Source organism: Chiroxiphia lanceolata, chromosome 1 (assembly GCF_009829145.1).
Source record: "Chiroxiphia lanceolata isolate bChiLan1 chromosome 1, bChiLan1.pri, whole genome shotgun sequence".
Lineage (NCBI taxonomy): Eukaryota > Metazoa > Chordata > Aves > Passeriformes > Pipridae > Chiroxiphia > Chiroxiphia lanceolata.
The window spans coordinates 119,272,009-119,298,360 of NC_045637.1; the positions used below are offsets into that span (position 1 = coordinate 119,272,009).

General features: G+C 35.3%; 1 protein-coding gene across 4 annotated transcripts in view; it reads left to right on the plus strand.

Moving 5' to 3' along the window:
- Positions 1-26,352, plus strand: part of TBC1D5 (TBC1 domain family member 5) — a 316,083-nt gene that overhangs the window by 108,279 nt on the left and 181,452 nt on the right. For 3 of the 4 annotated variants that reach the window (XM_032684071.1, XM_032684094.1, XM_032684087.1), the window contains one exon: positions 21,724-21,859. In XM_032684071.1, coding sequence (XP_032539962.1) covers positions 21,760-21,859 — 100 coding nt within the window. In that variant the 5' untranslated portion in view covers positions 21,724-21,759. Of the gene's footprint in view, positions 1-7,374; positions 7,396-21,723; positions 21,860-26,352 lie in introns of those variants that run through there. The other variant, XM_032684081.1, reaches the window with a different exon arrangement.

Here is a 26,352-nt window from a genome sequence, read left to right on the forward strand (position 1 = left end):
GAAAAGGATTAAAAAGCGTAAAAATAACTTGTATGTAAGTTTCTTTGAGTTGAATTTATATCAGTCAGCCTGTCAGCACTAACATATGGGAAATATAGTTTCGCTACCATGCATAGCAGGGGCTAAAAGTGCTGTTCAGACCATGTGCTCAACTCCTACAGAAGAGGGACTTTATATCACTCGTGCAGCCCACTCACAAATTTAAGGGGTGACATCCATGGATTCTGAATACATGGTAACCCAAATATTGATCTTGTTACAGAAAATGTAAAATGGAGGAAGCAAAAATGAGATGAAGTTCTAGATCAGCAAGGAATTCAGTATCAGTAAACTTGAAATATTCAATTTTTTAAAAAAGCTTATTGTATTGCTGTTGTTATATTGAAATGGTAGTTGTAAATAATAGGGAATTTCCATGTAGCTTTTCTGTATCTTGGGCTAACTTGCAGTAACATATAACATCTCCTTGTATCAATTACTGTAAACTAGTAAAGATCCCTACTGTTTTTGTTTTGTTTTGCTTCCTAAAGCCCCCTGCTGCTGTTGATTACACCTAGATCTGCTACTGATTGGAACTGTTAAAAGGCAAAGATAGTGTGGATGGTTTCTGAATCATTTAATTGTAGAACTAATAAGATGTTTTCACTGGGACCTAATAAAACAGATCATATTAATAAGTATATATACTGTCCATGAAATTTCTGATTGCTTTTTCATTCTTTTTGTAGATATGAATATAGGAGTCCCAAGCCTGGTTGGTTATGTGACATGCGAGTTTCTTTTTTGAATAGTATTACTGGATGTCATTTAAAGAAAGAAGTGGGAGCATAAGCTATCTAATACCATCATACAGTGGAGATTTTTCTTTTTGTGAGTTTATACATTTTTAATTGTATGTAAATGCTCTGTTGGCATGTTGAATTGAGTAGATAATTACATTAATGTGATATATTGAGTCTTATGTTAATACTACTTTTTAATAGCTGTATTATATGCACTGCACTTGGTGCATGTGAAGAACCTTGAAAAATTGCTTACCTAATATAGTAATGCTTGCCAAATAATGTCCAAAATTGGCCTAGAGCTATGTTGACTTATCATGAAAGAACCTATTCTCCCTCAATGGTCTGTCAGTGTCCATTCAACCTCTTACCTCTGGCAGGGTTGAAAAGAAATGTATGAATACACACAAAGAAGTCCTAAAATGAGGAAGAAGCCAAAATAGATCATTATGTATGACAGTTAAAATTTGAAATGGTGGCTTTCCTATAATCTCAGTAGCATTATTTTTAATTTGTAATGTAAATAATTTTCAAGGATAAAGGTGAGATTAATATTGGGGGAGAACAGGGAAAAGAAAGGAGGGAGGAAGGGGGTCTAAAGCAACCTTGCCCTTGTAAACCTGCAGCAAAACTGATAATCCAATTCCAGGCATCCAGGAAATGGTGCTGCAGAGCAGCTTTGGTATATCTAGGAGGGTATTACACACAGTGAAGTCCACCCATTACGACTTTATATTAACTCACTCTCTTGCCACAGCTTCACCAAATGTGTTCCCTTCCCTGCATAGATATAATCCCTTCATGTGCTTGAGGTAAAGTAACAGCAGGGACCAGCTGAATCTGCAGTTTCCAAATTGTTCTGCTCTTGTCAGTCTGATCAGCTAGCCTTTTCTTTTCCCAGTCATACTTCTCGTCTCAGTCAGATCTTTGTCACTACTACCTACATTTTAAAATAAAGTTTTCAATTTACCATTTTGTTACATTTTTCTCTGACAGAACAAATTCTGTTTTCACCCATATTGCTTGTTTGGCAGTTTATGAGTCATTTTACTTTCCAGTTAGCTGAATGCTGTAGGGTTTGAGTTCAGGGAAATTAAATTCTTGTTCATAACAAGTGGTTTCTGACAATTATTTTCTTCATTTGTGAAAGACTTTATTTTATATTCTGAGAGATAAGATCTTGTAACTGCTTCTTTTCTTGTGGTCCCTTATGCTAAAATTATCTTGCGGTAAAAGGAGTAGCATCATTTATCCTGCAAAGGTAGTGTTTTACCTATTCAGTAATGCATTAACAGATCTCATAGCCACGTGTATGCACATTTCTGCCTACTTAAAGGATGGGAGGAAGCAAACACTTGGAAAGTCGTCTTGTTAATCTAAGAACATAGTGAGGTGCTGAAGAAAACTGGTGTCATGCAAACCAAAGTGCTTTTTAAAAAAATTTACATACCTCATACATGGTTCAGGGTTGATGCTTGAAGGGGCAGAGCTAATCTCAATATGAACAGATGTTCTCTACAAATTTTGGATTTAAAAATTACAAGGCAGAATGATGCAACCTCCAAGGATAAAGAAGCCAATCGTTCACTTTGCACTTTAGTAGACTTTTAGTTCCCTTGACCAACTATCCACATTGATTAAATTGATTAAAAATAATAAAATAAAGCTACACTGTCGTATATAAAAAACTTAGTGTAGAAGGGAAAAAAAGCACAAGCAGACAGTGTTCATTCTGGTTTTCTCTACTTTCTACAAAGACAAATACATTAATGTAATGCTCATTTACTGTACTAACAGCTCCCAGGATCTCTTTCTTTTCTTTGGTGTGGGTTGTCTTAATTTTATTGAGCTTATTTTTGCAGAGATCATTTTCTGCAAGAATAACAGGGGCTGAGAATTTTGATCCATATACTGCAGATAACAGGAAAAAGGATCCAGTTTTTAAACTGAGATAAAAAAAAGATTTTAAAAGTTGACTTCTGTTGAGTTTTCATTGACAGGTAAGTTTGTGTCATTCTGTTTAAAAATTGGAAAAGTATTTTTGTGGACTACTGTTACTTAAAATTGTACTTGCTGGTCCCTTAAAGGCCAGTGGTTGTTCTTATAGATGATTCCTGTTAGAAGATTCTGCAGCTGGAATTTAGTTTCATGGCATTAATTATAGAGTAATTTATCTCTGAACCCACTGTATTGATAGGTTATTAGTGGGATTATTTTGAACTGAACCTGTGAAAAAGAACAGTCCTGGCTCTTGGGAGGCACAAGTTTGCTCTTCTCTTCTTCCCCCATAAAGTATAACAAAACCCAAGTCAAACCAAAAAAAAACCCCAGGTTTCAGCACACTGTAATTATTCATACAATTTAAAATGTTGGTATTTTTCCCTTTCTTTTTATCTTTCCTCATAGTTTGTTACAGCACTTTAAAGTCTTGCAAGAGGTGTATAACTGCATACTAAAATCAAATAGGATTGCTAACTGGAAGCTCTCGTTGCGCTTTTCAGCAAGCTTGTGCTTAAGCTTTCCAAGTGCAGGGAAGCAACGGCAGACCCTTTGTGCTTCTGCAAAGTATTTTAGCATTCTTTACCTTAATCCCTGGCAGCATCACCTCCATTTCTTTCACTTGTCATCAACATCTCTAATAGAGTAAAACTCCAATTCTTGTAGCAAGAAACGAAGCGTGTAGGGGAAAAACATAAAGGCTCCTGACTTTTTTAACTTATTACCAGACAAGTGTGCATGTTAGAAAAACAGACTTGTTTGCCGAGAGTATATGCGATAGCTGATGGGTAAAGAAACAGAAACCTTAATGGCTGCTTGCGTTTAGGTCACTGTTCATTCATTCATTTGTTGCTGGAGCTATGAACTATTCATATGTTGCCACAGTATGTTACTTACACACGACTGGTGGTGAAGGAAGTAAGAGCTAAGATGCTTCACAGACATCGACATCGAGGGGATTAACATGTCTGCTTCATTAATATATATGTGCATACATTAATGTTGAAGTATTGAAACTGTTTCAAATGAAATTAAAAACTATCTTTTAAGGTCTGCTATAGTCCTTAGAAACATTTCAGATTTTGGCATCAGCCTTACTGGTTTCTTAACCATTTTACTTTTACTTTGCCAGTGGGGATACAAGTGCAGACAGAGTGCTCATCGCTTGCCTGCTGCCTGATTTTCTGTTGTTTTTCCTTAGCTAGGTCTGCTCTCTGTACTTGCTAGCCATCATTAAGCATATATGAATCCCTGTGGAGTGGCAGGCATGGATTCTGTGAGTGACATTTCTGGCAGCGTTTTCCTTGTATGTGGCACCAGGCCTGATTTTCTGAAATTTTAAGCATCTATGATCCCCGTTTGCTTCTGCTGAAGCTGTAGGTACTCTGTCCTTTTGGAAAGCATGCTGCTCAGTGCTAAATCTCAGGCAGTTAAGAGATGAGAAAGTCCTGGAAACTTACTTAACACTCATGTGACAACCGGTTCTGTATAGCAGCAATAATATCGCCTATGTGAGGGCATTGCCTCTCCTGCAGTATTATTTGCAGATCCAATAATCTGCCTCTGTGAAACTAGGTTTGGAGATCAGTAGTGAATTTTTTAGTAATGTTTATTGAAGCTCTTTAAAATATATTTGCAATGTATAAAACACTTTGATATATAGAAGCTCACATTCTAATAAGATTACATTAAGTATCCTAATAAGATCAAGGCTTGAAATTATGTTTTTCCGGATTTGAGTGATATAAATTAATTTTAGTTTAAACCAGTGTCAGTGTACTTGGATGTTTGTTATAAATACTCCATTTGCAGTTTATGTGGGTCTGCATTTACATAAAAAAATTCAATTCTCCTATTAACACAAGAAGTCTTTTCCTCTCCTTCCAGTATGCTGCAGCTACAGATTATCAAGGCAATGCTGTAATTATTAAACTCAACCAGTAAATTATATAGAGAACAACAGTGGCTGATCACTGAACTCTGTTGGCACTGGCCTTTCACTTCTCATTTAAGTCTAGCCTACTATATAAAATGAATTCATTATTGTCAATTTAGATCCCTTGTGGAGGCTAATCCACATCACAAAGCCATTCTACACAAAAGTGAATTCTCTTTAGGAAGACCTTACAAGTACATGGAAACTAAAGTATGTAGGAAACCTCCAATACAGACTAAATTAATTGTTACTTATAATAAAAGATTACCATGGTGAAATGTTGAATTAGTTCAAAAAGAACCCCACAGTCATAGCTCTGCTATGACTTCTGTTGGTTTAACCATTCCCCGTTTTATTTTATTGCTATTTCTGATTTCTCTGTAACCTATTGCACAAAAGAATGGATCTAAAGTACTAACTCAGTCTTTACTTCTCGTGGGTTTTGGCAGTGTTAAAATTTGGTGCATAAACTCAGGGGAGAAGCTTGACTAATTTCAGGATCATGGAATTCCTCTTCTCCTTTCCTGGTCTGGTTGGAGATATCTTTTGGACTTGTATAAATTGTCCTCCAGGTGGGCCACACTGGGTAAAGGTATTAACGGGTTTAAGCCAAAATACATGTACATATGTAACCAAATTATTTGGTTATAATCACCCTTCCAGATAGACCACCTGCTATATCAGACCAAACCTAAGATGAAATTCAGGAACAACGCGTATTTCTTGCAGCTATGCTGGAAAGAGTTTTGTTGGCTTTTTTAGTATATCAGCATTCTAGTACACTAGCATTTTTCTCAGTGTTTGTCAGATTTTACTTAAATATAAATTATTGCATTACGTGTCTTGTTTAGATGCTTAATATCATACTTCTAGAACACAACAGTTGAGAAAATTAGGAGTACCAGGAAAGTACAGTTGGCCCTGATGAGTGTCTAGCATTATGTGTGAGCTCCTCATCAATCAGCAGTCTTCACACCAGCCCTCACAACCTATGACCTGGATGGTTTTATTTATTTCATTCTTTATCTAAAATATAAGTATTTTTGAGAAGATAAAGTTTTATAATTGAGTGGCTGCTTTTATTTCGTGCTACCTTTTAGTTCACAGAAAGGTGAAATTTACCTTACTGACCTGATAACATTTCAAATGCAGAACACAAAAAATATAACAACTCTAGAGAAGATCTGTTCCAGTTTTATGCCTAAATGCCAAAATTTTATGTGCAGCATAATAGCAGGGAAGAGTTGATTCATTGCATTTACCGATGACTGCCTAAGATTTCCCTTTGTCCTGTCTACATACAGCTGAGTATTTTTTTGTGGGTGCCTCAGCATAATTAAAAACAGTGCATGTCACTGTCCATTTGGCATGAAACAGTAGATACAGTGTAAAATTATTTCTGTATTTGGGTTTCTCCAAAGCGTCAGGTATGGATCTTGTCAAGTTCTTTACTACTTTGTTTGCTTAAAGACTTACGTTAGCTATGGAGCAGGAATAGGAATGACTTTCAAACTCAATTTTCCAATATTCAGTTTACACTGTAAGCTAGAAAATCCACTTCAGTTTCATGACTCCACCTGACTCATTATCAAACAATTTGTGGTAAATTTTTTGATAAATTTATTATTTGTTTCTTTTAAAAATTGTTTTTCTTACAGTGTGCAAGAAATAGTTTAATTCATATTTTTTTCATTGTAAGAGGCTAAGAATCTGAGAATGTTAGCATCTGTGTCTCTATAAACATATTTAAAATTTCAGGGAGAGTTTAAATATTTATGAAAATATAAAAGGTAACTTAAAAATAATATGTTTGTCTTAGAAACTGGTGGCCAGAATTTATCTGCACACAAATTACTTTTGGGAAAAGAGGGGAACATACTTACAGTCAGTTTTAATATTTTTAATGGTTTTCACTTTTTATTTTGCAGATTATATAAAGCCTTCAAATATTAATATATATTCAAGATCAGGGATTTATAGGCTTCTTTTATTTACCGTACATTGCTTGTCCGTGAAATTTTCATGGTCTTCTGATTCTTCTGACTCATAGTTATTGTGCATGGAGATAGACAGCTGATGTTGTTGATAACTTTTCATCACATAAATCAGTGAAGCTCTTGGCCCAAAGATAGCAAAAACCACTCATAACCTACAACTGGAAGGCATATATGCTGCAGGAAAAAAACCCGACCTTTTTTTCTAATTTCATGGTTATTAATATTCTGATATTCAGAGCATGCTGACTTCAAATACTTGTTACATATATTTTTTTTTTCTGAGATACTTAGGTACTTTTTGAAACAAGCTTAGTATTTCATATGGATACTACATCTGGCTGTAGATAATATGTCTGAAAAAGTCATGGTGGTGGAATTATTTCATCATTACACAATTTGGATGGGGTTGTTTTTAAAGAGTCTGTCTGGTTTACTTATGTCATTTAACTGTTGATCTCATATTTATGTAAAAAAAGAATTTAGATTTTTTCTTTACTCTTCTCAGAAGTGCATTCAACATGACTGAACTATGCTCCCTTATCCTGTAATAATACTTTTGTGTGGTTTTTCACTGACACTTTGGAAAAGATTTAATAGTTATTCTATCCTTTCCCGTCTTCCAGTGTGATACGGAGTATTTCACACTGAGACCTTTCATATCAAAAAGCCATCCGCAGAAAAGGTGGATATTCTTGAAACTAGTGTTACCTTATTTTCTGTATTTGGACTATTTCTTCAGTGCTCGTTAATCAAGGCTATTTATTCTAATATGTTGCTTCTTCCTTTAAATATAGACAGATTTTTCTTTCCAGAAGTAGATACTTGCTAGCTATCCCGCATGGAAAAAAAAAATCAAGGGTTTCAAGAAATAGCTGCGGCAATTGCAGGAGAAGTGTATAAATTACCATCTCTTTGGGGTTTTTTTCCCCCCTCTCAGTACAACTCTTACTATAATTAGCCAGCATTTAACGACGAATGTTTGCTTTGGTTAAATTATTCAGAACATTTATTTTACTTGTCAAAGGTTAGATCAGGTTGTTGTTTGAACTGGTAATTAAATGCAGCCTAATACACTGTCATATTTATATGCACTATCAGCCCTGTTTCCTCCTCATTGTGTATAATTTTATAATGTTCAGAGCTGACATTTAGACTTCCAACTCAAATCCTATTTTCTTGTAAAGAAAGCTAAGATTTTATTTCTGTGTTTTATTGTACTTGTGTACACTTAAGAAAATAAGAATTAGGGTTGTTTGGAATATCACAGCTATGGACTTCATTGTCATAAAATTAGTGAAGGCCCTTTGAATATTTTTATTTGCATATTTCAGTAAGTCATTACACAGCATCTGGTATGTATTAATTATTTTTCAGAGATTAATGTGAAGTGGACAAGTGCAGACGTCTCCTTTACTAATTGAATACCTACGAGTCACAGTAATATGCAGTATATTTAAATTACATTCCCAAATCTTTACAAGAAATTTGCATAACACTGAAATACAGAAAGGTTCCTAGAATAACTATGTAGTGGACTCAGATGAGCAAATAAAACTGAAAAATCTCAGGGTCAGGACTCCTCATGAATCTATAGCAGTGGCCTTTGCGTATTTACATTAGAGCACTGAGGCTGACTATCCAACCTGATAAAATACAAGGGAGTTTTAGAATAGCCAGGATTCAGTCTTCTGCAGTTTCTCATGACAAGTTCAGAAACTAATTTTTACCCACTTATATTAGACAGTCATTTAATTGAATTGTCATATATGTAATATGTCCATTTTTTATTTCAGCCATATATGTTTCTCGGTCAAACTTCAGCAAAGAATAAATCATAGTTTTTAGAAAACCTGTATGTTCATAGATTTGATATTGTTCTATGTCTATGAAAGTTGGTGTCCAGTTAAAAAAGAAATAAACATAAAAGTGGATTATCAGCATTTCAGCAGTGGTTTTTTCCTGCTGTATGTAGACAAGTATTACTGTCTTTTCCAGTGAATTTGTGTAGCAGCTTTCACTTCATGCAACTAATTAAGTGATATGTATGCATTTCAGCCAACCTTATTTCTCAGCATTTCTGAAACATTTTTTTTTAAAATCCTGCCTATTGTACTTAATGTGTTGAAGGTCCAGGTTTGAAAGTCTTTCAGTTCTGTCACGTAAAGGCTACGCTGACTCATAGCCTTGTTAAGAAGCAATTCATACTTAATGGTAGTGAAATCCTAATTTATCCACTGTCATAGTGATCACCCGAGACAGTATTATGTGGTTGCAAAAGCTGAGACAGGAATAAGGACAAAACATATAAGCACCATCTTAAGAAGCCAAAATCAACACCTCAGCTCCTGCACATATGATCTCAGAGTAGCAGAATTGATTTTTTTAAAGTTTGTGGGGGTTTTTTACCCTTTCCTCCCCATAACCATATTTTATAATAAAACTAACATAGGCCACCACGGGCCATAAGGTAGAAAGATACAGTAAAAATAGAGTTAAAAGTGAAGTGTATTCTTGATTATAATTATAGCATTCCTAGCGTGACACTAAAGAAACTCGATGTATGGCGTTCAGTTTGTTATTTTGCAGCTTGTTAAATTTTTATACTTCATGGTTGTGGGAGGTAGCTAAAAACAAGAGAATATACTGTACTCTTACAGAAATCATTTTGACCTCTAGGTAAAGTACATTTATTTGTGTATACATCATCTGAACTGTGAGCCGTTTTGATTGATGTAGTAGATTGCATATACATATGGCATACAGAGGACCTGGGTTAGGGTAAAGTTCTGGCTCTTTCATGATGGACTATCTAAATATAAACTAGAATAAAAATGAGTAAATTGATTTTAAGTCGTACAGAAGTGCCATGCGAGCGTAAGTCTTGGGATGGGTATGACAGACTGTGTGTGCCTTTAGTTTGGGAAACAGGTCTTAGATTAAGTAATTGCATTATTAAGTTAAAGAAGTATTCACATATCAGTTGCACCAAGGCTACATCTTGATGAGAAGGAAAATCAGTGTAGTTGTTTCAGCATGGCACATATCCATGGAAGTAGCCATTTGTAGGAAATAATAGGTTTAAAAGTTTAACATGTAGTATTAGGCTATAGATAAGGTCTAAAGTATTTTATCTATGAACTGAGGAGCTTGGTGGTCAAATGGTACTTCGGTCATTGAAGAAATGACCCAACAAAACCTAAAACTCTTTTCTTTCCTGCACATCTCTCATGGTCATTCCTACTGGCTTTGAGAATGCAAACAGTTTCAGTTAAAATACTCTTTAGTCAGCTGTGTTACCATTTAAAAGGCAGACTGTGTATATCATTGGAAGGTGAGTCTGCTTTCTTCAGTGGCTGCTCCTGTTGTCAGTGCAATAAAAGAGCTACACTAAATACAGAGGCAATCTTGAATTTAAAGGAGGCAAGAAAATATTCTTTCTAGCAGGCTAATTTCACACAGATAAACTAGATGACATTTTTTAGAAATAAATCTGTATGTTAAAAATACTGTATTCAGTGTTTTGCCTGGGTGAGGAGTGTCTTTTGTGGGGTTCGTTGAGAGAACGAAAGCTGACTTGGAGTAGCATAATGAAGGAGTGGTTTTCTGTCTTCCTAAATAATTTCATTTCAATTGTCTTTTATGTTTTGACTTTTATTTCTGATAAGATGCTGTCAAAACCTCTAAACCAAAACCAATGAATAGCATTAGTTCTCAGGGGGTTTTAGTAGTTTGCTCATAAATGTGGCTGCAAAAACAGAACAGGATTTCCCTTTTTCTTCCCCAGCAAAGAACAGGAACTTCTGAAATACCTGAGTTTGGGTGAGTAGGCAGAGGATCTGCTGCCTTCAAGTCTTCCTGGCAACAGGTAGAATTATAATATGTGTTTGACAGAGAATATTCATCTCAGCTAGGCAATCTCTGTCCATTACTTCTTTTTTAAAGAAAAGTCTGTCCCCTTGGTCAACTTCCTCCTCCATTTCCATCAGGAAGCTAAGAACACCTGCTACTGCTGTCTTATGTCTTCCTTTTAGGAGAAAAAGATAAATAATACATGATCAAAATTTCAAAAGTACTAATTTTAGGTGCCCCAAGATGCACAGCCTTACTATTAAGTAAGAAAGAAAAGTGAGAACAGATCACACCTGTATTCTATATACTTGGTTTCTTTCCATTTACTTCTGGATCCAGTTCAAAATTCTCATTTTGTTCTTAATGTGCTGAGTGGTCCATAGCCTGGCTGCTGTTAGGTCACTTCTCTACCTACCTCAACTAGGTCACTTCTCTATCTCAACTATTACCAGAAATGCAACAACAGAGCACAAAGAACATTTTTCTAGGCTTTTGCATGTGACCTGTTTGAGATCATACAATCTATATCAGGAAAATGAAACCTGAAAGCTACCTTTTTGCAAAATGATCTTTCATGTGTTTGGAGAGAAAGAAACTAATAAATTTTGTCAGAAGGACAGGAAAAGAAAAAAAGAGTTGAAAAGAAGTACATGAAAACAGCTATTTTGTCCAGGAGGATTCAGAATGTTAATGCTATTGTGATTCAGATATTGTGATATTTATCTTAAATATTCTTAAAAAGTCATAATGGTCTGTATAACACAAACAAGAAAACTATCTGAAAAGACTTTCTAAAAACATTAAAGAAAAATTTAATCAAGGAGGTTTCTAACTGTACCTTGTTTACATCTGTTATATATTTTTAATAAAATGGACTTAAAAGCTTAGCCTCAAAGGTGTTGCAAGCTTTCTGTAAAGTATAATGACAGCTGGTGTTCCAGTACAATTCTTCAAATCTGTTCACTGGTTTGTGGGAATTCCAATTCCTTCTTGTCGCTACAAAACTTGGGGAGATTCAGTCATGTCATAGTGGTTGGTAAATTAGAACGCTCAACTAAGCCTAACATACTTGGCAGCTGTCAGTCTATTTTATTATCTAATAAAAATCAAAAAGCTTCAGAGAATCGGCCTGTTGTTCTGCTCTCATTCCTCAGAGCAGAGGAGCATATATAGCTCTCAGGACAGCTGATCTCTTAGCCTACAAGAAGTTCTCTAAGGTCTTGTTCTGCAACTTGTTGTCTAAGAATGTTCTGCAAAAACTGGGCTTTTGTTTCCTGTTATGTAGTATGTGCTTACCCACTTTTAAAGCAGAATAAACCCAGGACATAGGGTAAAGAAAATAGAACTAGTTGGTGACAGATGTTTCTGATAAGACAAATTTACTGCCAAACCAAGAAGCCCTTTTAATTGCAGCACACATTTATTAATATATCCCCCTCTTAAACAGTGTATTTTATCCTTATTTCTGAATTACTTTATGTTACAAATTCTTATTTTTACTGTAAATTTACAGTAAAGTTCCACAGAATTAAATACTTTTTTAATAGTGTGGTGGGTTAACTTTGGCTGAATGCCAGGTGCCTACCCAGCTGCTGTATCATTCCCCTTCCCAGCTTTAAAGGGGAGAGAGAGTAAGATGGAAAACAACTCATGGGTTGGGATAAGGCAGTTTATTAAGAAAAGCGAAGCAAAAAATAACAAGGTTTATTCTCTACTTCCCATCAGCAGCAATGTCCGACCACGTTCCTGAGAAGCAGTGCTTCAGCAACACATAATGGTTTCTTAGCAGGCAGCCAGTGGAAACAACCAATGCCCCCATTCCTGCTTCTTTCCTTAGCTTTTATATCTGAGCTGACATCGTATGGTATGGAATATCCCTTTGGTTAGTTTGGGCCAGCTGGCCTACTTGTATCCCCTCCCAGAAGGAATGTTACGGTGCTGATGCTGTGCTCAGCAGTAGCCGAAACACTGGTGTGTTATCAACACCCTTTTAGCTACCAATGCAAAGCACAGCACTATGAGGGCTGCTATGGGGAAATGAACTTAATCTCAGCCAGAGCCAATACAAATAGCCAGACTTTTGTTCCTCTATAACCTGGCAAAGTACTTGCTGTTTAAGACCTTAATCTATTTCAGGTTTTGAGGTGGTACAAACAGTGTGTTTGATGTACCATGCTGCTTGCACTGGTGACTTCTATGCCTGTGTTTTACATGCTCTGGCAAGCAGCATCGACTGCCCAGAAAATATTTAGGAGGAATAAATACCTCTAAGTAACAGTGCATTATAGAAATCATTATGCCACAGGGGCTTTAGACCACTTCTTCCCTTGGGAGTTTGATGTGCATGTACAGGAAAGCGTAGAATGTTTCATGCAGCTGCTCAGAAATTTGAATGGAAAATACAGGAGTGGGAAGGCATAGGAAAATAGGTTGTAACAGATAAGACTGTATTAAGAGATCAAATTATTAAAGAATGAACATTATTGCACTATAATTTTTTCCCATTTGTACCTTAACAGGAATTAGTTCTAAAAGTTCCTGAATGCCAGAAACAAAAGAGATGCATCAGGATGTGTTGAACAGCACAGTTCACTGTCTACAGAAGGAAGAACTGCCTTGTAATCTTTTTAGTAGCATGGAATAGTGATATGAGTGGTATGAGTAAAATGTTACTCTTAGCAATAGTGGTATCTTGATACAGTGCCTTCATTCAGTCAACTGCCAGCTGAGTCAATAGGTTTCATCTATACCTTGTTTCCAAGTCTTAGAAGTTTCATTTGCTTGAGGTATTTTATTTTATTTCATTTTATTTAAATACTGCTGTTTGAAACTCACTAAATCGTAGGTATGAAGAAGCATTGTATAAAAATACTGAGGCCCTGGAGGGCTTTTGTTGCTCCTGGTGTGGCAAGGCTGAAGAGAAGCAACATGAGCAGGCAGTATACGATAAGAATACTCTGCCTTATGTAGACTGAACCTTTGGGTATGAGTGGGAGCATTCATGGGAAGAAGCTTCAGCATATTTTTTTACCAGTGGTAACCCTACTTTGAACCTCTTATCCTCTTAGTATGACTTTTAGACATAAGTAAGCCACTTCTTCCATTGGCAGAAGTAACGGAAAATCTTTGCAGTTTGCAGTCATTGTACTGCAGCAGAATTAGATTTCATGTGGCACCTTGTCTTTGTTTTTCCCTTGCACCCTGTTTTCCTGTGTAACTCTGATTTGAATTCACTCATTCGGATTGGATCACATAGGTGAACGTGGGTTATGGTTCTTCGCATTATGTAGAAACTTCATTGTAAGATAGTGAAACAAATACTGCCTTTCTCTGCTTCTTTGAAAGTGCCTACGAAATTGTCCTTTTTCTTTAGCAAATAGAGCTTACACCAACTTTCTTTGTACCTCAGTGTGATACCATGCTGCTTTAGCATCTGCATATCTAGAAAAGAAAACTAGAAGAGAAAGATTTTGATGTAAATGCCTCTGTGCGTGCATGAACATGCTGGTGTTTCTATAAAAATTCTGTCAACCCCTGTAGGAAACTGTTTTCTAAAAATAGTGAAAGAATAAAGGCTGAATCCTAGATTAATTGCTTACTACTTTAAAGCTGTGATATCCTAGAAACTTATTTCATTGAGTACACTTTTAGTGTCTAAGCTAGTTACTATCATTTTGGGTAAGGCTGCAGGCTAAGCTGCCATTTTTTCCAGTTCACTGTTTTGATGATTTCTTTCAGTCTTGACATTCTTTGGCCCTTTGAGTTACATATGTATTACTAAAACATAAAGTATGTAGCATAGCATGGTGCCTGTGTGTTCCTGAAAGTAAAACTCTTAAATACTTAAAAGCACTCATTTCCATACCATAAACAGCAGTAAAGCTAACCATCTTTGGAAGAACAAAGCTTTAATTTAAATTATATTAAATCGTTTTGTTACCAGGTAGATAAAATATATTCTAAAATAAAACAAACAAGGACTTCCTTTCATTTAACGGGTTTCTAATTGTTTAATCATTTTAATATGAATAGGGTTTTCACCACCTCTAGATTACTGTAAGAAAAGGGAGTACCTTCATAGTTGAATGATGTAAAGATTTGAAATCTTACAGCATTTTTCCTTCTCCTCTCCCACCTTCCTTTTTACTAAAGTAAAACATTGTTTCTTTTGGTCTTATGTTGTAGGTTATAGTTTCTAGGCTCTTAATAGGTCTTCTTGCTCCTCTCTGGACTGCTGTCGCTGGTCCTTTTCCTGTGCTATCTGACTAAAGATGGATACACTAATTCACAGAATATGCCAGATTGGAAGGGACCCATAAGGATCATCGAGTCCAGCTCTTAGCCCTGCAGAGAACCATCCCCAGGAGTCACACCATGTGCCTCGGAGTATTGTCCAAATGCTTCTTGAACTCTGTCAGGCTTGGTGCTGTGACCACTTCCCTGGGGAGCCTGTTCCAGTGCCCAACCAGCCTCTGGGTGAAGAACCTTTTTTTATTATCCAACCTAAACCTCCCCTGACACAACTTCAGGCCATTCAGTCAGTGCTAATAGTCTAAGAGTCGGTGGGTGGGAGGAATGTTCAGGGCGGGGGCTACATTTAGCTCTTGACTTTGGATCTGTTTTTGGTTTGCTGGTATTTCTTGTGTGCAGTCAATGTTATAGCAAAGATGTGTTCTCTTAACAGTGTCGTGGATCTGTCACATAGGTCTGCGTTAAAAATAGGTATAATTTTGTGTTGGGGGGGGTTGGGTTTTTTTAAGAAAATTCAAACTGCAAAATGGAGACTGGCTTTGGCTATTTTGTCTTTTGTTTTGTTTTGTTTTTTTGATGTGAGACCATACTGAACACAGAATTGTAGTATTAGGAATTTAGGATGGTTGATGCTCTTTATACTTTCATTGTCACCATTTTCACTGTACAAGAGAGAAATTGTTTCAGTAGAAATGTCGGGTATCACTGTTCTTAGCACTGTTTATTACACCTTGAAAAACATTGTTGACCGGGTTAGCAGGGGACTGTGGCTATTGAACTTCGTGGTCAATATGACATAAGGATTTTGATCCTCTCTGCATTATTCAGGTTTTTCTTCTGTAGTCAAACTAGTGTTTCTTACAGAATCATGTAACCTCAAGAAAACTGAAAGTCAGCAACTTCATGAACTTGTTGCCTGCTTGTAACAAAAGTGTGGAAGGTTTCCTATCTTTGAAATTAATAGAATGTAAAGGTCTTATTTATGATAAAGTTTTTCATCTCTTTTTTTTTTCTTACACTATCATGTGAATTAACAAGAGAATACATTGCCATGGTCCCAGGCTATTTGCGTTGTTTCTTATTCCTGACATTTTAATTCACTATTGAATTTATACTTTGCATGTTTAAGTACTGGTAAGACATGAAAGTTGTAGGGTTAAAACTGTAGACAGTGCTTTAAAGCTCCTATGATAATTGTTCTCAGGTATGTATTCCTTTACTGTGGCTCTCGAGACAACTATTTAATAGACAACATTTGAATAATACAAATGTGTGGTTGGTAAAAATGGATTAGGGTTTCAGGGTGGTACCAATGGGTGATAGTTAATATTGAATGACATGTATTAAGACAAATGCTTTTATATATAATTTATTTGGCATTGTAAATGCATTTATCTTGTGAGATACAGACTCCCTGTTGCCACATGAAGTATTCTGGAAAGGTTTGGAGTAAATAAATAATAAAACCACTTTGATATACAATCTAACAATATTAAATATTAAGACTTTCACATGATTGATTTTAATACTTAATTAACTTATTTAAAGTCCAATGTAACTCTGTTTTCGTATTAGAGATCAGACAGGCAGAAGTTAAAATGCAGGAAATGTTATTAAATGGGACAAAATTAATTGCATTTCATGATCATCAGACTCGCTGGCTGTTAACCTGTCCATCAGTGGCATGATCTTGTTTGTTTTGTTCTGGACTCCAGCTGATGTTAATGTTAATCTGCTCTACCATGCCAGACCATTTTTTTATGTTTGCATCATTCTATTTTAATGATACATACTCTGATACATTTTATAAAAGAAAACGGACTTGCTTTATGCTATCCAAAGTTTGTCAAATTGTGCACTTTTCTTCTTAGTAAGTGTTCTTCCTTAGGCATGTTTCTTCAGTGGGTAGTAGCAACCTGTGGAAGTGGCTGAGTAGAAATCTTAGATAGTTTTGAGCTGCTCTCTGTGTGTGGGACGGTTGCCTTGGTTTGGTGGATTATTTGGGATGTTTTTCTTTTGGAGGCACTTGAATCTTCTGTATTTAAATGGAGATGGTGGTAGTAAAAGGCTCAAGTGATGGAGAGCAGAAGATTTCAGTGCTATGAGATAGCTATGGTCCATGTAGCCTCAGTAAAAATAACTCCTGGAACAAAGAAGAAAGCAGTGAATATTACAGGTTGGAACAAATCTTTCGAAAACGCCTATTAATGAGTGCCTTAGTAAAAAAATCCAGCTTGAAACAGACCAAATAGTCCTCATTTTCCAAAGTTCATGTTCAAGACTGTCTCCTATTCAGCCCTCTAGTCAGAGAAAGCATGCTTTTTCTTTTTTTCTTAATTCCTGGTTTAGAAGGAATGCTTTAAGGCCCAGGAGATTTGACCAATGTAAGAAAACTGAGGATCTGAAACTGTTTTTAGATTATTTGGAAGACATCTGTACTTCATTGCTTTAAATAAACACAATGCATGTTTATTTTCCTAGTATTTAATTTCTTGTCTACTTTAAAATGTTTTCACATTCTGGAGAATCCTCACTTCTGTGTTCTAATATGCTTGATTACTTCATAAGCCGCAAATGAGGGGCAGAGTTGTGAACCCTCATAACATGATGCTGTCAAACTTAACAAAACATGTATAAGATCATTACCACATCAGACATTTGCTTTTAGTCAAGTCGTTTTAATCAATTTGACTTCACGGGGCAGCTAATTTATCACTTAGCTAAACAAGTATTTCCTCTACTTGTCATCAATTTAAGTAATTAAAATGGTAAACTTTGCTATATGGCATGAAATAAAGGCCCAAAGATAATTTGGAGAAGGTGGCTGATACAGTCTAATAGAACGAATGCAAAGTATTGTTTAAATACTTTGGTACGCTTCAGTAGTTTTCAGAAATGTCATATTCTGGTAGCTTTGCTGGTGCTGATAGAAACTGATTTTTATTTTTAGCATGTCCAAGATTAAACACTGTTGTTCAACTTCTTCCTCGTAGTTAGTGGGTTCTCTTTTTCCTTTCTTTAAGCATAAAATGTTTTGCTTTTTTGCTTGGTTGTTTGGAGGTAAGAGGATGTCAGAGAGTAGGAGTGGGGCAAGTGCTGCAACCTGTGCAGTTCTTCAGCCCTCATCCTGAGTACCTCCTCAAGCCTAAAATTACTCTCTTTCCATTGTACCGCTGGGGGAAGGGAAGAGAGAGAAAATGGATGTTATAAAAGCTTTGCCTAATTCTTTTTCACTTACTCAGTTACATCTTCAAAATACCCTTGGTGAGACTTGTTTATATTTTCTAATTTTGCCCAAACAACATGAATACTCTTCACTTCTTAAACAAGCACTCAGAGAGAACAAGAGTTAGAATGGATATGTTAAATCAGACTGTCTAATGCAACAAGTAGTTTTTCTCTGCTATGTAGAAAGAGGTTATTAGTAAGATAGATGTCAGTAAACATCATTAAGTTTTTCCTAATGGAAACGTGTTGGTATTCTATCACCTATCGAATATCGAGGAGGTCATGGGGAGAGGGGATGATGTGCTATAAGAAGGTATCTCCACAGAACCCTTTTGGTGGAGTTCTGTGTTGGAGTCCATAAGCGTATCTTTCAAGGGATTTTTTGGTCTCCATTGAGAACAGACTTACTGGCAAGCTGCCTTCACTGAAAGGCAGACTGAATTCACTCCATGAGTGTTGGTCAGAGAGGAGCAGACCTGCAGTGCTCTCCTTGGTGGAGCACGAGAGCTCCCCCTGCTACTTAAGGACGGTACCCAGACAAAGAGTTTATAGGCCTGCCTTTCCCTTGGGCTCATGGGTAGATTAGCGTTTCTTCTAATTTCCCTAACTAGATAAATGTTTCATACATAGCCTAAATTACTTTTTCATGTATATTAAAGAATAGTTAAATTCCCAGTGGTGGGAAGGGTGCCTGATGTTTAAGTTTTTTAGCCCTTTGTCTTTGGAGGTAAAAAAAAAAAAGTAGGAATAGCTAAAAGAGTCACTTTCAGCTTTCACTGAGATGTTAGGGTTAACCAGTATCAACTCTTGTAATCCAGTAATTGAATTTCAGATTTTTCTAACATTTTTATTGTTTCACATTGAGAATAGTTTTAAATTGCATCTTATTTAATATGAACAATATGTTATAGGCCATTACAAATCAACCACAAACCTGTAAAGAATTAATCTGTCTGAGAGTAAGATCTCAAGTGTAATCGTAGTTGTTTAATAGTTCTCTTTGCTCTTTGTTAGAAGAGCAGAAAAGAACTTAAGTATAAAACTGTAAAGAAAATTGCTTGGGCTAAGGAGTGACAAGACTAATAGGTAGTGATATTTTTTTTTAACACTAATCATATGTATCTGTAAACAAACACAAGTAACTGATTAAATCACTATGAATTTCAAAAGTAAATCTATTTAGCTCTTTAAAACTGCTCTAACTGTTTGTAAAGTAAATTATGGTTCTTACAGGCTGTAAAGGTATGGCATTTGGGGAGTATTTAAAAAAAGAGAAGGTGGATACAGAAGAGAAGAATATAGAAGAGCAAACTTACTAGGGCTAATTTGATACTGTATTACAGAGGTAAGACAGTGTAAGTCTGCAGCATATTGTATCCTAACTAAGTGGTGGCTGCTAAAACTACAGTGGCTCCTAAGGCATTTTGTGCCTGGTTCTCAGTTTCAAAGGCACTCAGGGTTATGCTTTGGTCAGATCATGTAGCAATGTCTGAAGGGGCATAAAAATAAAAAGTTAAACTCGGGCAGCACACTTCAAAATGAGCTTGCCATCTTTGTGAAGACAAAATCAACACATCAGTAGAAAGATATTTACAGTGGTGTGGCAAAAGGAACAAGAGCAGCAACTAAAATTCCAGCAGGAGAAAATTATTTCTGCAAAGTTGGGGTTTTTTGTGGGGTTTTGGTTAGTTAGTTTGGTTTGATTTTTTTGTTGGTTTTTTTTTGTTGGTTTTTTTTAATAAATTGTTTAAAGTTCTTAATTTATTTATTTAGATATCAGGTATTTATAAACATCTCTACATTTTGTAGCAATAAGACTGCAGGTAAACATTGAAATGTTGTTTAAGGGGCTAGCAAGTTTATAAATGTTTTTCTTCAAGATACCATTCATGCATTTTTCATTATTATAGTTTATAAATTACATAGGAAATTACATAGGAAACACATGATGTGTACATGCATTCATAACACATTTGTCAAACAATTCTGTGTTTTAATGGTCTGTTTTATCATATGACTTTATGATTGTAATAATTTGACATATATTATTTGACATATATTTGACATATACCACTGCAAAAGTGGCAAGTCTTACCTTCCCTCAGTTCCTGGCTGCTAGTTCCCAAGACCTTTAGGTGTTCTCCTCTAGCTAAAAAGAATTGAAGGATGATGGTGCAATCATTTCAACACCACACTAACACAGATGCCGGGGCAAATAAAGGACAAAACCCTTGGGGAATACAGCTAAGAGAACATCCTTTTGAAAACAGCCTGGGTGCATTGGTTTGAAGGAAATTCCCAAGAGAGGCCCAACTAGGTTTGTTTATTATTTATGGGTTTTTGGTTACTTTTTTTTCCCCACATAACTTTCTAGAAGGTGAAGAGTATATAAAACTAAAAAGGTCTTAAGAATCCAAGTCCCCCTTCATTTATTGACAGCAAACCAAAGGTATAAAGCAAATATGGTCAATGCCTGTGCCTTGTAAGAACCAAGGAAAAGCAAAATTGAAGTGATTTCAGATTTGGTAATATACCAGTCCTGAAAGTATAGATGCATACTTTTTTGTGTTTCTCTTTTTATATTTCTTTCTAAATATAATTTTATTGGTGTTAGAAAGTTATGATACTTGTAAACAAAGCAGTTACAGTAAGTGATATTTAAAACTCATTTGGCAGTCGTAGGTATTTAGTGTGATTGGGCAAATCAAACCTATTTAGCTGGCTTAGTTTTTTTGTGTTGGAAGTTAATAAATTGCTGTACAGTGTCTAAAATGCAGTTTTGACAAACATACTCTTGCACTGTTAATGCAATGGAAAGGTCGTTCCTCCTTCTTACTGCTCTGATCATACCATCCTCTGCTTTTCACCTTTTTATTGGCATCCTCTTATTTGCTGCAGCCAATATTAGCTTCTAACACTCCTCACGTGAACTTCTAACATAGTTCTTGTTCAGTTGCTTGATAGTGATGTGACTGCCATTCAGGAACCTGTCACGGTCCTCATCACCTACTTCCTGAGGTTTCAGTTTCCCCTTTTGGCCTTCATTTTTGAAATAGCATATTTGTAAATATTCATCAGCTAGTTGATTTTGCTTCTTCAAATGCTTCCTTAACACTGTCTTTCTAAAAAGCTACTATAAATCTTAATAAAACTATCACCTATCATGCCAGTCAGTATTATCCCATGCTCTCTTTCTGTGTACCTGTCTCTGTTACCTTATACTTGACTCATGATTCCTGAAAAAGTAAGTGGTTAAAAGGAAGTTTTCCTGGAATTAGAGGTCTTGAGTCCAGAAGAGTGATGATGATGGGTCTTACCTCAGTTTTGCTCTGTAATCTTCATCATGCCCAAGAACTAGCATCAGTTCTCCTTGTAATCAGATAAAAAGATGCATTGGGGAAGCTAAAAAAAGGAAGGAAAGAGGCTCTTGCCCTGCTTTACAGTCTGCCAAGACCACACTTGGACTTTTACTTGCAGTGTGATAGTGGGAAGTACTGTAACAATTTTTTTAGACTCCAAGTAATAAAATATTTGAGTGGAAACACTTGTTTTTCTGTTAGAGAACTGATGATGATGATATACCAGGAAAATAAGGAAAGGTTTTAAGCATTTTTCTCTTCTGTGATTGAAAAATAGCTAAAGGAATACTGAAGTGTTTGTTTCTCTGTTTTTTTTCCTCCAGATAAATACCCTTCAGTTAGAATTTACTGTTGCCAATATGTATCATTCTGCATCTGAAACCAGTCACCCTTTGCAAACAGAGGAACAGGAGATAGGCATTGATCCCTTGCAGAGTTTTTTGAACAAACCAGGGGAAGGTGAGTTTTGTATTTTGTACTTTTTTGGACTTTATACCTAGAAACCTTATATAAGTATGTCATGATAACTGTACCTGTCATAATTTGTTTAATTCTCTCAACGGAGTTGAGCAGGGCAACTTAAAGAACATTTCACAGAGTGTGCGTAGAACACTCTGACACTAATGAAAACCACGGAAAGTCAACTTTCAATTACAGACAGAAACATTAGCCAAATGTTTAATGCGCTGTCATCCTTTTTTAATCATAAACCAAACACTGACTTCAGCATAAGAATATTGAAATGCAACATGGCTTTATGTTACTTTCTCAAGCATGGGCTCTTACACTGCTTTGGTTTTAGGAATATCTTTTGGTTTCCTTTTCTTTTTTTAATTCTGCAGTAAAGTTCAGTATGCTATTTTGGATGAGATTAAACAAATAAAAAGCCTGATTTTTTTGTTTGACTCAGCACCTATATTCTTATTTGAAAAAATACCTCAAAATTGAGATAGAATGAACATACTCTAAAGGTAGAAGTTACGATGTAACCTAGAGGATATTAATTAAATGCAGTATTTGGGAGACAATAATGAACAAACTGAGGAACAAACTGCTTGGATAATGCAATGCATGTCTTGTTGCTCGTCTTTTCTACTTATTTGCTAGTAGTGACAGTATAGTTGGTTCGAAGAAAGTGATAAGCTTAATGAGAAAGCTCGTCCTTGTCATGAAAACATTCCTCAAGTACTCAGTTATACACAGTGGCACCTTAACTACCTGTAATTTTCCAGTCATTGAACACATGTATCAGAAGGGCAAAATAAAAAATTTATTTTAAATTACAGAGTTGAAACAACTTTGTCACATTTTCTAAGTCCCTCACCCAGATGAACTATTCTGTGTGGGTGTATCTGCCTATAAATCTTCTGTTTACTAGTGCTTATTAAAAAGCTATGTCAAGTTTTGCTCAGTCGAGTTTATTACATCAGTTTAGAAAAAGCTGATGTTTTGCTTTAAAATATGCTGGTAAAACTTCATCGTCCTTTCGAGTTAATCTTTTCACTATTTCTTCATTGGCTTATAAAGCTTTTTTCAATGTTAGAAAATGAGAATGAACATCTAGGGGAAAGTATTTCGAAACTTGATGATTAAATGAAATAGCTTTTCTAGGTCAGTGTTTCTTTTCTATTATATTTGACATCTTAACAATATGGAGCCATTTTAGTCTGATAAACTAAATGTATTTTTGTACATATTTTTAGAAACTTGAAAGTAATCTTTTGCAATAACCTAAAATAATAAGCTGGAAAACCAGCTTGCTTCTAGTCTACCCCAGTCAAGAAAAAGATAAACATTTTCTCCTGATTTCTATTTTCCTTAAAAAAAAATATTGGTAATTCTCTCAACTCTGTTTCAAGAAAAAACAAGATTTTCACCCTGTTAAAAAACCACTGTAAATTAATTTTACCCTTTATTGTGCCCAGAAGCAATTAGTTACCTTGACTGAAAAGGTTTCTCATTTTTATCCCAACCTTAACATTTCTATGACATACAAAGTTATTAGGATTGAATTGATGTTTAAAAGTGCCATTAATTCATTTACCCCAAATGTTCATTAACAATGTAAATGTATGCTGATGTTCTATGAGACAAGGAAGTGACTAATGACTCTTCGCACTAACAACACTTAAAATGAATAGAAACTTTAGATAGCTAATCTTGAAGTAATCAAGACCCTCATTCAGCTTGGCATCTCTGTATGCTCTAAAACAGCTGTCAACTGTTAAAAATATATACACAACACACACATACGCACATGCAAAGATAAAGATATGTAAATACATGGTTCCCCAAGTCATAAAGGTTACCAACTATGGTACATTTTTTATGTTCTATCTATGTAAATATTTTATATAAAGCATCCATTTCATCTTCATAGGCTTTTTTGCTGTGAAACACATAGTGCATTTTAATTTGAAACTTTATATATCCAGAATAAGTCTTTGGAGTTTTAATGTTTCATTTTAAGTAAAGCATATGCTTAGTTTTTGTTAGGTCTTAAGGCATCAAAGTATGCGGTCGTTCCTGTCTGTGCAGTCTGTCCATCATTGTCTTCACAAAAGTATTTCAAGACAAGGTTTTTCAATGCAGCCTCAAGTTTCAGGCATGATACAGAATCAACTTGGTGTAAATCTGTATAAGTCTTTTGTATCATGTATCACAGAAATATGGTGGAGATGTGGTCTATCAGAGATGTTCTGTTCAATATTTTGGAATATCAGGACATCTGAATTGGTTTTTTGAAACCATGCTATAGATGCTTAAATATTATCTTGGAGGCAAAGTGATAGAAGCTTTCACTGAGATGAGGTGATTAGAAAAAACCATACCACTGATAGTGGTGCTGAAAATAAGTATTTAATTACAGAGCTAGTCAGATTTGTTAATGTTCATGAAGTATTGTATTTTTAGTATGTGCAACTGATACCAAAACTTGATGGAAAACCAGGAGATGTCATGTCCAGCTGGAGTTCTGAAATTCTCTCACAGTTTTCATAAAATGAACGAAATCTCAGAAATACATGGATTGCCCTTATGTGTAGCTGTTTGGAAAACTGCTTGCATAAGCTACTTTTTGTTCATTTGCTGTCAGCTTGAAAGGATATATTGTGTGGTATTCCAGAAATATGTTGGTTGAGTCTAGTAATACTCAGTGCTTTTATTAAAATCTTGGTGAAGGGATAGGGAGAAAACATGGGGGTTTTGGGGACAGGGCTGTTAGCACAATGGAGAGCACATAAAATTCAAAGTATTCTTGAGATTTTGAAGAAGTGGCCTGAGAAGAATAAGACATGGTTCACTAGGAACAGCTGCAAAGATTAATGTTGCGGATGTTAGGCAGGAGTCAGTTACCTAGCTGAACAAATGAAAGTAGATCATTACAGATGAGATAAGTGTCATTTGGAGAAAGATCTGGGCGTTTGTAGCTCTCCGGATTTTGTGTAACTGATGAACTTTGAATCTTGAGTTATGATGAGTCATGAGAATGTGCTTGCTTACAAGTTTAAAAAATTCAGGATAAGCCATTAACTGTAGAGATCTTTTTCCTATCCCTTTAAAATACTCCAAAAAAACAGTTAAGATAGTATTTTAGTCCTTTTCTGTTGATTGATTTGACCTGTTAGTTATCCTGGTTTTTTCTTTGTGTCATGATTTATTTTCAAGATACAAAATATTTGCATTGCATATACACTTATATATGCTTTCTTAAATACCATTTTTAAATAGTTAAGAAATAGATAAGAAATTGATGTCAGGGATTCTCACTTTTGCAATCTGATATTTCAAATGGGAGATTTTATTTCTTTTATGAAATTTAATTTTGGATTGTTTCTTGTGTATCTGGTTATATTTTAATTTGCATTCACATATGTATATGTGCATTATTATGTTTCCCTTTGACTATAGTAAGTTGATGACATCTTGCTGAATTTTCTGTTCTAAGAATCCTCATGGTATTATTTATTTTAACGATATTTTTGAATGTTCCCTTTTGAAACAGAGATCGACCTCAGAGAAACTGATGAATCTTAGCTCTCTTTGTCTCCAGCAGAGACTTTATAAACCCTAAATTTTTGAAATTTCAGAAACTTTATTCTTGTGCTTCTCCCTGTATATTGCATCTGACAAACTGCTTTGGTCATTCCCAAATGCTTGAGGCTTATATTACATTGAAATGTGATAACTAGGTTAACTGTTTCTGAGCTGCTGTAAATTTTTACTCTTAAGTTATAGTGTTCACCACATTCTGACACAAGTTTTGAGGAGCATAGTAGGTAGTATTCCCATTTCATTGATGTAATGAGAAAGTTGATCCTCTAAGGACAGAGTTGAACAATGCATTTAATACTCTTCAATTTAATTTGCTCAATATCACAATTAATACAATTAAGGTCACTTGAAATGAAACTATTAACGAATTGGGTAATTTACTTTAACAATGTCAGTGTGTTCTCACAATTACATTTGCTTTAATTAGTGTACAAGCTATTATTTAATAGCATACTTCACATAGAAAAATGTAATGTGTTCTTTGTTCTTAATAGAAGGGGAAACCTTTAATGGGTCTGAGTGTTTTGGATTTGGAGTTTGCGGGGATATATTTCATGTCTAAGGCTATAGTTGGTGGTGAGGACAGAGAAGGCTGATGTAACTGGAAGGACAAAGATAATGACTGAAGTGTATGACTGAAATTAATCCAGTTGAGACAGATAACTTGCCCACCTCATACTTACTTAACATTACATCCCTCTTGAATCTCAAGGCTGCCATGAAAAAATAGGACATGATAGAGAATATTCATATTTCCATTGTGACCATATTCTGTGTATTTCCGTTGTTTGTCTTTGGACAATTCTGTTTTCTACTGTTAATCTCATAACCCTGATCATTACTAAGTATTTCCATGGAGAACTATCCCTTAGGTGGAGTTTGAGATACCTGATTTATAT